The sequence below is a fragment of the Frankliniella occidentalis genome, unplaced genomic scaffold (assembly GCF_000697945.3).
Source record: "Frankliniella occidentalis isolate FOCC.00 unplaced genomic scaffold, Focc_3.1 Scaffold21, whole genome shotgun sequence".
Lineage (NCBI taxonomy): Eukaryota > Metazoa > Arthropoda > Insecta > Thysanoptera > Thripidae > Frankliniella > Frankliniella occidentalis.
This window is the reverse complement of record NW_026267151.1, coordinates 2,637,422-2,649,316: the sequence shown is the minus strand read 5'-3', so window position 1 is coordinate 2,649,316 and position 11,895 is coordinate 2,637,422. Positions and strand designations below refer to the sequence as shown.

The 11,895-nt window shown below is 47.2% G+C and overlaps 1 protein-coding gene across 6 annotated transcripts in view; it reads left to right on the top strand.

Annotated features, from left to right (window-relative positions):
• The window catches only part of LOC113204127 (uncharacterized), a 47,667-nt gene extending 36,324 nt beyond the window's left edge, over positions 1-11,343 (top strand). For 3 of the 6 annotated variants that reach the window (XM_026419153.2, XM_052264699.1, XM_052264698.1), the window contains exons 3-5: positions 7,921-8,476; positions 9,857-10,248; positions 10,833-11,343. In XM_026419153.2, the coding sequence (XP_026274938.2) occupies positions 7,921-8,476; positions 9,857-10,248; positions 10,833-11,171 (1,287 nt within the window). In that variant the 3' untranslated portion in view covers positions 11,172-11,343. Of the gene's footprint in view, positions 1-5,398; positions 6,377-6,466; positions 6,995-7,920; positions 8,477-9,856; positions 10,249-10,832 lie in introns of those variants that run through there. The other 3 variants (XM_026419152.2, XM_052264697.1, XM_052264696.1) reach the window with 1 other exon arrangement.
• Positions 11,344-11,895: the final 552 nt, after the last annotated feature.

Below are 11,895 nucleotides of genomic sequence, written 5' to 3'. Positions count from 1 at the left end.
CGCATATTTAGCAAAGACTCTTCATTATACCTCCACTTGAGGTTGGCGCTGAAGGGTGAACACTCAAGACGCCGCCGCGACGCGCCGCGACGCCCCGGCGAATGAATAGGGTAATCAATCATGGTGCTATCATAATTTGGACGCGCCGCGGCGCAAAGACGAGCTAGGAGAGAGAGAGAGAGAGGGTTGAGAAGGCAGGGCGAGGAGGAGGGAAGGGGCTTTCCTCGTTGAGTTTGGGGTCCCATTGCGGCGCTGTGGCGGTGCTCCCCTCGGGCAGGGACCACAGAGCCTCAAGGTGTTGCACTAAGCGGATTGCATTGTGCCTGATTAGAAATTTGGATAGAGAGGAGTGGAATATGGTCATGTACTTTCGATGTTTTTATGCTTCTACTGCCGTTTTCGACGAGTGCAGGGCTGCTCGCGTCTCCTTGGCCGCCCACCGGCGGGCACGGCCGCGCGGCGCGGGTGGCGGATGGGCTGCCTACCCGCCGGGCGCCGCCGGGCTGCAAGCTGAGCCGCGGTATAACGGAGGGTGGCGCGCCATGGCGGGGCGGAGAGCGGCCCACATCAAGTCTTGTGTGATGCTGTCGCCGTGATAGAATCACAAGCTAACCCCTTCTCCACTTCTCCCTCACCGCTCACCCTCTACCGCGTGCTCTGCTTATTCCCCCTCTGAGCTTCAAGGCGGAGTCCTTCCTTAGTTCGCGGGCGCCTCTATCGAAGCAATTAAGACGCGGTGGGCTAATTGCGGTTGATTTGTGACAGTGTAGCGTCGCAGGGCGGGGCGGCTGAGTACAACGCGCTGCCTGACGCGGTTGCCACACTGCTGCCCGTGTTACACGCACGCTGTCAATGCGGAGTCGGAAGATAAACTTTCTTCTCCCGGCTGGCCCTGCGTTTTCGGTTTTTAGCATTTTTCTGGCTCCTTTCTCTGCTCTGAGCAGAGCGACAACAACTGTGACCCGAATAATCTCAGCGGGATAATCTTGCTCAATTTGAGTTTTTATCCAAAATTGTGTGAGCAGTTGCTTCCGGGGATCCACCATACAGTACACTGGAAAAAGTTTGTTCGCAACTTACTGAGGACTCACTGGTAGTTTTATTTACAAATAATTTGTGTACTAAGCTTCTTTAAACTAAAAATTTTACTTTCTGGTAATTTTTTAAAAATCTATTGATACGTTTTACAAGGAGAAAGTGGTAGTTTTTCCTTTGAATTTACGCTAATAATTTTTTACAGTGGAGGGTGAGGTAAGAAAAATGTCACTGTTTTATAGTGATACTTCCATTTCGCAGATATGCTTCACCTTAAAGTTGTCGCTTCGATTGGGCAGGGGATAATTGAGTCAGCTTCAGCACGGAACCTCGCAACTCCCCGTGCAAGAGCTTTCGCAGTTGTACCAACTACACCAGAAGGAATCCTATTGCGGTGTCTAGCTAGTGTATGGCTACATAGTGCCCCGCTGACTATACTCGCCGCACTCGATTAGAAGTCCCTCCTCTGCCGTGCCCTGCCAATGCTTGTCCAGTGCTGCCCTCCAGGCGGCGCGGCGGTGCGTGGAACCCTCGCGGCGTCCGCGGCGACTCCGCACAGCAGCTCTCTGCTGCTCCTCGCGATTCGCATGTGATTGTGCCGATCAGAACAGGCAGTGAGCGGGAAATGTTTTTTAAGACGATTATTCGGTCGTACTCGTTCTTGCCGAAATTGCGAAACAAATCGAGCGTGGCGTGGACCAAATGTGGTCAGGCCCTGCATCAGAAGGATCCCTAATGTTGTCCTTTACATACACGCGATGCCTTTTTACTTATTTCGTGACGAGGTGTGCTTATGTATGACGTAGGCTACGTTTACATGCTGTAAATGGAGCGTTATGTTCAAATAATTTGTTTTGTGGATGGGGTGCAGCACGCGTCACGACATGCGGGTACTGCTATGCAGATGAGTTGCGCCGCGCACTACTCGCCGCCACGCCCCAGCAGGTTGGGGGAGAGGGGGCGATGCCGACGGGCGGGGTGGGCTGCAGCGGACTGCACTTTCTGACAGTCAATACTTTGCGCCGACAGCCCGCCGCGGCACGCCACGCCCCAGGCTGCCCACAGGTCATGCAAGTGAGATGCATTATTGAATTGGTTGCAGCGGGGCGTGGTGGGGCTTCGTTCCAATCAATTTGGTGGCGGACCAACCCTTCAACACACTTCAACGCGTGTGGTGCCTGCAGCCCTCGGCCCAGGCTCCAGCCCAGGCCCCAGCCCAGGCGCTGTCTGCAACGCAGGAAAAAATAGGAGAGAAACGTGCATCAGCCTGATGGGATGGAGTCTGGTCGTTGGCCTTTTCGTCAAAGGGGGAGGAGCAGAGGCGGGGGGCGTCTTCGGCTAATCTGCATTGGCAAATAATTAAAGAACGGAGACAAACTCGTAAAACGTTGCAGACCCCTCTCTTTTCCCTCCCGACGGAACTTTTCTCCAGGACGACGATGTAAATCAGAAATTGCTTCTCTGGGAAAAAGGGTTGAAGTGAGACAGAGGGGTGAGGCCGGGTTGATGGCGAGAGAAACGAAGATAGGAAGTGTAAGGATTTCATCGGAACGCCCTCAGCCTCTCTGACCTGGCTAACGAGTTGCGCAACAGCAGTGCGAGCCGTAAGCCAATGTGCTCATCGTGTTTGTTCTCATAAATGGAGACTGAACAAGCCGTCTTTATAACCCTTCTTAAAGTTGTGCACTGACAATTTTGGACTTCTCATTTTGTAAAGTGTACTTAAATGTGTGAATCTAAATTTGGGACTTAATCAAGAAAGTGATTTGAAGAACTTGTAAGGCGCACTATGAGAGTGTCATTATTTTTTAAAGTTTCCCCAAAACAACGTGTTGGTTGCTTATTCTTGGACACAGTGAGGTGATAATGTGTCCAAGTATGTCAGAATCCCCACCTCCAGGGTTACTTACAGTCCTTTACTGAAAACGCGACCACCTCATCAGTCGCATCCCCAGGAGACACTCTGAGGGGAGGATAGGGCGGAGGCATCGACAAACACGAGTCCAAACAATCTCGATTTAAACGGCATAAGAAGGGTCCTGTCCCGGTTTTTTATTTTTTTCCTGTCCCTTTTTGAAAAGCGCGGGAGGGTGCGCTCTCTGCACGTGACCACCAAGGAGTGTGCTCGCCCTTTGTGCAGCAGCCTCTCGTCCATCTCCCCTGCTCCCTTTCTCTTTTGCTCTCTCTCTCTCTCTCTCTCTCTCTCTCTCTCTCTCTCTCTGCGCAAGAAATAATGTCTGCCTTTATGCCCCTGAATGATGTTCCATTGTTCACTCGGTCATTGGTCAAATTATCTCAGCGGGACTTTCTACTCGGCAGAGCATCCCTTTCTCATGCCTGCGACCTTTCCCTTCCCCCGGCTCTCTTCCCCAGCCAATCAGTAAGCCTTTTAACTGGGAATCCTAGAGATGATTTGAGGGTTGATAAAAATAAGAAGTATTTTTGTGGAGCGTAAATATGAGAACATACTTAAAACTATGTGGAGCATATAACGACATTAAAGACGCGGGTTCAGCAGGGGAGTCCTTATTTATGTGACGAATGTGAAGTGGAAGTACACAATTACTCCCTGTAGAAGCCTCGCCTTCTTGAACGTTGAACTGATGGACAGGTATTTGTGTCCAACACGAGGGGCGGACCTCTTGGATATTCCATGTGCAGACTGAAAAAAAAAATCCCCAAAAAAGCTAGATATTCCAAAAGTATTCCAGATATTCCGCATGTATTCCACTCAAAGTTTTCCAGACATATGAAAAAAATATTCCAGACATGCAAAAAATATTCGAGATGCCAATAGTATACCAGATATTTCAAAAATATTCCAGGTATTTCAAAAATAATCCAGGTATTCTATTTACACCACAAATCTGAGTGGTCGACGCCTTAGTGCAACATAATCGAGCCTCTCGCCCTGTTTCCTTTTTATCACTTCTTTAATTTCTCCCGTCCCGCTCAGCTCAATCTCATTGCTTTCACCACCCCTTACAGTTAGCTCTATTATTCCTATTCCTCTAGCCTATGGTAGACTGTTACGCAGTGCATATCTTTTGCTGTATCACTACGTGGGTGGTTGGCACCAGGTGTTTTTGCCGTTGAAAGCAGTAGTCTGATTTAGAACTGGTTTGATTATTTTTCGTACCGTTAATGGTTATCAGTATTTGTAATCAGAGTGTCTGATTTTGGTTTTCTACTTGAAACGGTGGACAGTTAAAAAAAGGGCCTTACGTCTTGATGTTGGCGATATGTGGCCGAGGACGGGGGTATTCGCAGTGTCCGATGAAACGGAGATCTGCAATCCAATCTGATTACTCTCGCGCTTACGCTTCTTCGTTGAAATCGTGATGCTGTGTTTTTTTTATTATTTTGTCGGAGGGAAAAAAATGTGAGGGGACGAACCAATCTGACGAGATAAGGATCTTCAAAGATGTTCTGTCGCAGAGCAAAATGTCATAGAGTGGACGGCTGATGTCCGCCGATGAAAGGACTTCGGAATAATAATTTTGACAGGGTCATTACAAGTTGTGTCTCAGGCTCTCTCCGGTGCTTCGCGTTGACTTAGAGCTCTCTCGGCCAAATGGGTCAGAAGATGGCGGTGGATCATCTTGTGGCTCGGAGAACAGGTGGGGGAGCAGGGTGGCGGGGCCGGGGCCCGTCCTTGCGTGTATCAGAAGTGTGCAAATGTCTTGAGGCAGTTCCAGCCGGCTGCGCCGGCCCCAGAGGGGTGTATTCCTTTGACCGCATTAGACTGGGTCGGGCCTCTCTACCTTAATGGGGTCCGCGGCGGAGGCTCTCCTCCGCCCTGCTCCCCTGGGGACGCCCTAGATGGTGACGACCAGGTGCAGTCTCCCGCTACGCCCCGACAAATTTCATTTGCGTTTTGCGTTTCTTATCCGGCGTTGTAACCCCTTTGAAAGGGTTCGACGTTATTTGACGTCGAGTAACCGTAGGTTGTGCCTAACAATTCTATTTCTCGGTCATTTATTATGGAAAAGCGAAATCAGAAATGTCGTTGCTTTTTACCCCTGAGTATGCTGACCTATGTCTTACCCTGGAACACTGGTTAAACAAGTGTGCAACTCATGATTTTGCGAATTACATGGTGTCTTACTACTAAACTGCACGCGTAGTGTACAAATATATTTGTACACCAATTGACGTCAAGTCCAGTTCGACATCATGAAGTGTTTAGTGTTTGCACACTTGAAACTGCACATCATTTGATGTTCAACTTCCTACATTTGTTTTACCAGTGCATATCCTATATTTTCTTAAGTATATACTGTGTTGCACTGGCACAGATGAATAGATAAGACGAGCTATTGGAGAGCACCAATTTTGATTTGTGCGTTCCTTCCGCCTACAGATGGAGTGTCTGCCGGATGACGCTCTGGTCGCCGTGCTTCAGTTCGTCGACAATGAAGATATACTTCAGTGTCGGCTCGTCTGCCGCCGCTGGCGGGACCTGGCAAGTCACCCGGGCGTGTGGCGTTATCGTCACATTACAGCCGAGTACCTCCACCTCTCACCGCCGTGCTGCTCTAAACTCATTCTGGATGAAGAAAATCTGGTCAGTTGTGCCGTACTGGCCGCTACCACGACGACCGCGGCCGCTTCTCTGGATCTTTTTTTCTCACCCTCCTTTGCTGACGATGCTGATCCCGAAATTGAAGCAGTCCTTTGTGCACTGGTGATACGTCACCATGGGCTTTTAGGGCGCTTAAAGGAGGTCGGTTTCCAAGTTCACCTCTCCCAATACTCGTTTGAGAACGCAGGTGTTATGGATCTCCTTGGCTCTGTGCTCAGTCTCAAGGGACTGCAAGCTCTGAACTTGAGAGTTACGGAAGGTAAAATTGAAACACCGTTACCTTTGACTGGTCGCCTAGATTGGAGCGTGGCACCATCGTCTTTGCAGAAGCTGAGCTACTACGGTCCGAAGACAGGCGAGCTTCTCAATTTTCTTTTGAGGACACACGCCTCAACTCTGCGAGAAGTCAATCTTTATGGCATGAACTACTGTGACAAGGTGGTCAAGTTGTTGGCAGACATCACCCATCTCGACACCCTTGCCTGCCCGCTTTTGGTTGGGTTGGAGCACCTGCCTCAGCGCCATTCTCTAAAGTGCCTTAAAATTAACGTTCTGGTCAAGGACTCTGGGCATGCTGCACAAACTGCCTTCTCGAGTACCCTGACTTTTCTGCAAACAGCTACCCAACTTACTCGAGTGTGCTTGAGAACGCCCTATGTAACTGATAGCTTGTGGACGATGAACCTCATCAAGGCCTTGGGGCACTCCCCCCAATCCGCCATCTCTTGTCTTGAATTTGAAATGATGAGAACTTCCGTAAGTATCACTATTTCAAGTAATGGACCTCTCATTTATGTCTTAACGTATGAACCCAATTCATAGTTGTAAATTAACCTTTCTTCGCAGGATGATCAGATGTGTGACATCTTAAACATTGCATCAAAACTTCCCCTGCTCGAGAAGTTAACAGTGGGTTGTGTCTCGCCGTACATACTGAGCGCCCTTCAACCCGGCACCATACCTAAACTTACTGAGTTGTTAGTTGAGAGTGTACAAGGCGACTGCCCTTGTTGCAGCTGGAGAATGGCTCGTGATATGATAAAGCGAAACCCTCGCTTAAAGTTAACTGTCAAAGATCAGCCTTATGGTAGGACGTGCAAGGCGTGCGAGAGGAAGTGTAGAGATGTTTATCCGTGGTATGATTGCCTTTTCTCAGGACTGACTCTCGATGTAATCAATAAAGGCCGTTGGAAGTTCTGTTCGCTCTCCAACGTGTAAAGTGTTACCAAAGATATGTTAAAAATTGTGAATGCCTATAATTTTTATAACAACTTGGTCTTCTAATGGGTTGCTGGTGAAAGCACGGGTCAATTAGTATTTTTTGACACATTTGTTGAGAGACCTGCAAATAAAAATATTTTATTTGATTTATAATTCTTGTCTAGTTTATTACTACAGTGCCCTAATACCTCCACCTCTTTATTAATCGGCGCATTTTAAACGCTGCCGCCCGGGCGAGTGGTACATCCCTAAATTTGGATGGTTAAAGATCAAAGGTAGGATGTAGAACCCCTTTGGTTGCTTGGGGCACTATAAACCATAGTCATTACAGTTTTTCTATTTAAGAAGTATCTTTTGTCCAATGAGTCGAACTACATTTTAGAGCACATAGGAACACCCATTTAAATCAATAGTTAGTCTACAGTGATGAAGGTCTAGGAAGTAACAAAGCCAAGAAACTTGATTGTTTTGTCAAACTAATGAATTTTGATCAGACACACAATTTTTAAGGCTCGTTCAATGTATAATTTCGAGATGGATACGGTTTGTTAATGCCTCTGCCATAAATAGCACACTTAAAACGTTCTATATCCTTTTTTTTCGTAGTTGAAACCAGTTCTAATTTGTCGCTGTTTTCGTAATTCCCTGTGCTCTCATACCTAGTTTCCACGCCCCACATCAGCGGCGCGCCCGATCAGCCAAACTTTTATTTTTTGGGTTTTCTTTCGGTGCCCCTGCGGAAAGGACCATGACGCGTCGGCTTGAGAGTCCACTGTACGGCCTACAATTTGTGCCTGAAATAAAAAGTTCGGAGTGCAGGTTTTAAATCTCTTGTTACGAGCAGATTAGGCTTTAGAAACACCTAGAGAGCTTGGGCAGGGATCTTTAATCTGATAAATATTATGCTTGGCTTATGTCGAGCAACCTTCAGTCCTGTTAACTCTTCAGCTCATTGGCCGCTAATTAGGAAACCTGTACGAGATTGCACAGAATCACTCTTGATGTAGCTTTTATTGCAGTGATGTCATTAAATATCGCCATAAAGATGATTACGTAAACTATTTTCTCTTTCTCTTCAGATGGAGACCTTACTGGATGACACACTTTTGTCCGTGCTGCAATACGTTGGCAACAAAGACCTGCTACATTGCCGGGTGGTCTGCCGCCGCTGGCGTGACCTTATAACCCACCCTGACATATGGAAGTGCCGTTCCATTGGAGGAGGTCTCCTGCGCCTAAACCCACCGTCCTGCCGCGAGCTCTCATTAAAGTCCTGGGAATTGAGGTGGTTTGGATTCCTGGCTTCAACAACGTCAACACCGGCCCCCTGTCTGTCCCTGCACCCCGATAGCGACCTTCAGGCCGTCTTGTGCGCCGTCATCATACGACACCATGCGAGCCTTGGTCGCCTAAAGAAAATTGCCATTTTGGACGGAGATATCTTCTCGGACGAGTGTCTCATGACCTCTGCGGGTCTTAGTGAGTTACTTTGCTCTATCAGGAGTGTCGAAGGCCTAACATGTCTGCACATTTCCATTGACATCAAGCGCGTCAAGTTTGATCCGGCTGCACGTTCGTATTTGGACTTCCCACCGCCTTCTCTGCGGAAACTGGCCTACTACAGTAAAAAGAAAGGTACTTTTAATAATGGTGCACTTCATACATCTCAAATCTGAGTCTTTGCCAACACGTTTTCTTTGTATATTGTAACAAATTTATCTGATAACCCGGGTAAAAATCTCCAGAGACTATTCGCGTTTATCTCGCGTTATCCTTTCCCTGAAAAAACACATGATGCAAAAGATTATAACTCCAAATGTTCCCCCTAAAGTAGCTTTTACCATGGCTGAAGAACGCGAAGAACACCGGGACCACAGCAGATAGAACGCACCTCCACCGCGGTCGATTGATGGGCGACTCACGTTGAACTTGTGTCCGAGCTCTGATGTTCTGTAGAAGTTTCTGGGTGTAATTTTGTCGTTTTTCTCGCGTGCACGACGCGAAGAGGACACAGAAAGAACGCCAGAAGAACGCCCAGTGGACCAAAGAACGCGTAGACGTAGACAAGGCCGAACGCCAGTGTGAATATCGACAGCCCACGGCGGGGTCCATGCATGCTGGCTCCGAGCAGCGTTCACTCTGGCCTAGTGGATAGCGAGACAAATTCGTCAAGTCTCGTGGTTCTACTCTCGCTGGGTCCGGCTGACAGGCAGGCCGGTCGGCCGGCGACTTTTTCGCGTTCTTGCTCCATTGGTCTTTCTACTGGCGTTCTTTCTGCGGCCTCTTCGCGTCGTGCACGCGAGAAAAACGACAAAATTACACCCAGAAACTTCTATAGAACGTCAGAATACGCGAAAAAGACGGAAAAACGAGGAGAGCTCGGACACGAGTTCAACATGAGTCGCCCTTTTATCGACTACTTCAGGGGGAACATTTGGAGTTATAATCTTGTTGCATCATATGTTTTTTTCAGGGAAAGGATAACGCGAGATATACGCGAATTGTCTCTGAAGATTTTTACCCGGGAAACAAGGCGTGAAACTGAGCTGCACTGCACATACAAGTGTTTCGTTCGCACGTATTTGCGCACTTAAGTGTTTGAATAAATATTTGAATAATACTTTAACGTGTTCAACGGTATATTTAAGCACTGTAGAGTGTCCAAGGCTTCATGGCCAACGCCAAAGTGTTAAACTTAACTGTAAATCGCTTGTTGGTATTCTTTCAAAGATCCAGTCAAACAGTTACAAGCGTGCTACACAGTGTTAGGCACTTTGTATAGCCACGCCAGTTGCACATTTTATTTATCAGTGTTAATCGTATTGCGAACGAATTCCTTTCAAACTTACAGTTGGCGATACAAATAAATGAGTTTTATTAGAACGTTATATCGAGGCTTCTATTGTCCGCATATCTTACATTTAGTCTAGCATTTTTATTTGCACTCTGAGTACAACAGGTCAAAAAGCCGATTGTGCATCTCTCATAAAGTGACTACTATCTTCACAATTACAGCGCTGCTCGAGGTGCTTCTTCAGATGTACGCCTCTTCTCTCCGTGAAGTCCAGTTGTACGACGAATTAATCATCACCAAGAAGCTTGCTCATCTGCTGGTGAAAGTCGAGCACCTAGAGACTTTACAATGCCGGCTTTTTAACGGTATGGAATTGCTGCTTTCTTCTCGGACGCTCAAGTCGATCTTGTTACACGTGTGGTTGGAGGAAGAGATTTCGCCCGCTCATTCTAGCGCCATGTCATTTCTGCGCTCTGCGACTCATCTCAAGAGAGTTCAGTTAGACTTCTATTTTGACTGGAACCCCGACGCGTGGGTGATAGGTTTGGTGAAGGCCTTGGCAGAGTCCGGCCGTTCGAAAGTATCTTCATTCGTCATCGACATGCGTGACGACGTGAGTATTCACTTTTAGTTTTCTTTTTCTGAGGAGACGCACAGTTCTATTAAATTCTAATAAATGAATCGATTGCCCTTGGATTGCGCTGCGAATGCAACGTGAGTGCGTTGAGAGTGCGATGCGAGTGCGGGCAAGTATGCGCTACGAGTGCTGCGGAGAAGTGTTTTACTCCGCACCGCCCTAGCACCGCCCATGTCGAGTGCACTCAAATTGCACTTTCAGCGCTTTCACCCGCATTTCCATCGCGCTCCCGTCTCACTCTCATCGCACTCGCGTTGGCTCGATTCGCACTCGCAATGCACTCGCTGGGTCTATTGGAGATGCTCTTGCGTCCCTGAGCAAAACCCACGCGTAGAGTTTTTAAGCAATAAGGAATAGGAGACGAGATTTGCCATAGTTTGAATCCAAGTTTGTTTGCATGCTATTTTTTGAATCAATGCCGTTCTTTTTTGCTGCAAGTTCATAAGAGTTTCATCATTGGCACGCTATCCCAAATTTACTGGCATTTTTATTGCAATGCGCATCACGCGAATGTGACATTTGGTAATATATAGGTGATACAAGTTATCATATTCTTGCAGGCGGATTTTTCGAGCAAAGACATCGGTGGCTGTCTGCCAAATCTCCCTTATCTTCAAACGCTGGAGTTGCTTTCTTCAGTGTCATCGTCCGTGCTGTGTGCCATCCAACCACACACAGCCCCAAAGCTCACTGAGCTCATAGTTTGGGAAGTTCAAGGTTGTCCTTCTTGCAATTGGTCTAAAGTGTGCGACATGTTGCTGCTGAACCCCCATTTAAAATTTACTGTCAAGTCTACCAAACGCAAACCAAGCTGCGATAGCTGCAAGACTGTTGGCAGAGAAGGCTTTCCTAAAACTGTTTTCAGAATGTCCAGCCAGAATGTACACAAACGTCTGTGAATGTAAATCTTTCGAGCTCTGAAGTTTAATTGAACTGAACTTAACTTAAATTTTTGTCAAGTTTTCTTATCGTGGTCCCCATATAGTGATTTTCAGTGGGTGTGAGTATTGTGCATTGCATTTTAGTTCGCTTTACATGTCACAAAATAAATAATTCCATTATTCTATTGCATTTTATGAAAGTAATGCCATTTACGGTACATGACAACTCCTTCCGACCAACTAGTACCCAGGCTTTTTGTTTTCAAGGTTATCCCGTCCCTGACTTTTTCAACTTGGTCCAGCGGGGTGGCGAACTCTTCCCGACCGATTGTTGGGCCCATTTACAAAGTGGGTATAGGCTTTACAAAAATCGATTTCTATTTTTTTACAGGTTTACAAGATTTGGACACTGCCCTCCACAGTTTTCTAGTAACAAGTTAGGTGTACGCCAGACCACGTCTCGCTTAACAGGCTTATCGCGATATCTCACGAAACACTGTTAAGCTGCGACGCGCCTGGAATACATCTACCATGGCCTGCGGTCGAGTCGAGTAGTAGAAAATGTAAACAAAGATGTGGGCCTAATACAGACCTGCGGCCCGCCAGTTTCGTGTTAGCCGAATTAACGCAGAAAAACTAGTTTTTTTAATGATTTCTAGAGTGGTGGTACGCCGAGTCCTCCGATGATAGGTAAAAATCAGCTTAAGAATATGTGTTTTTTGGTTGTTTTTTTTTTGGGGGG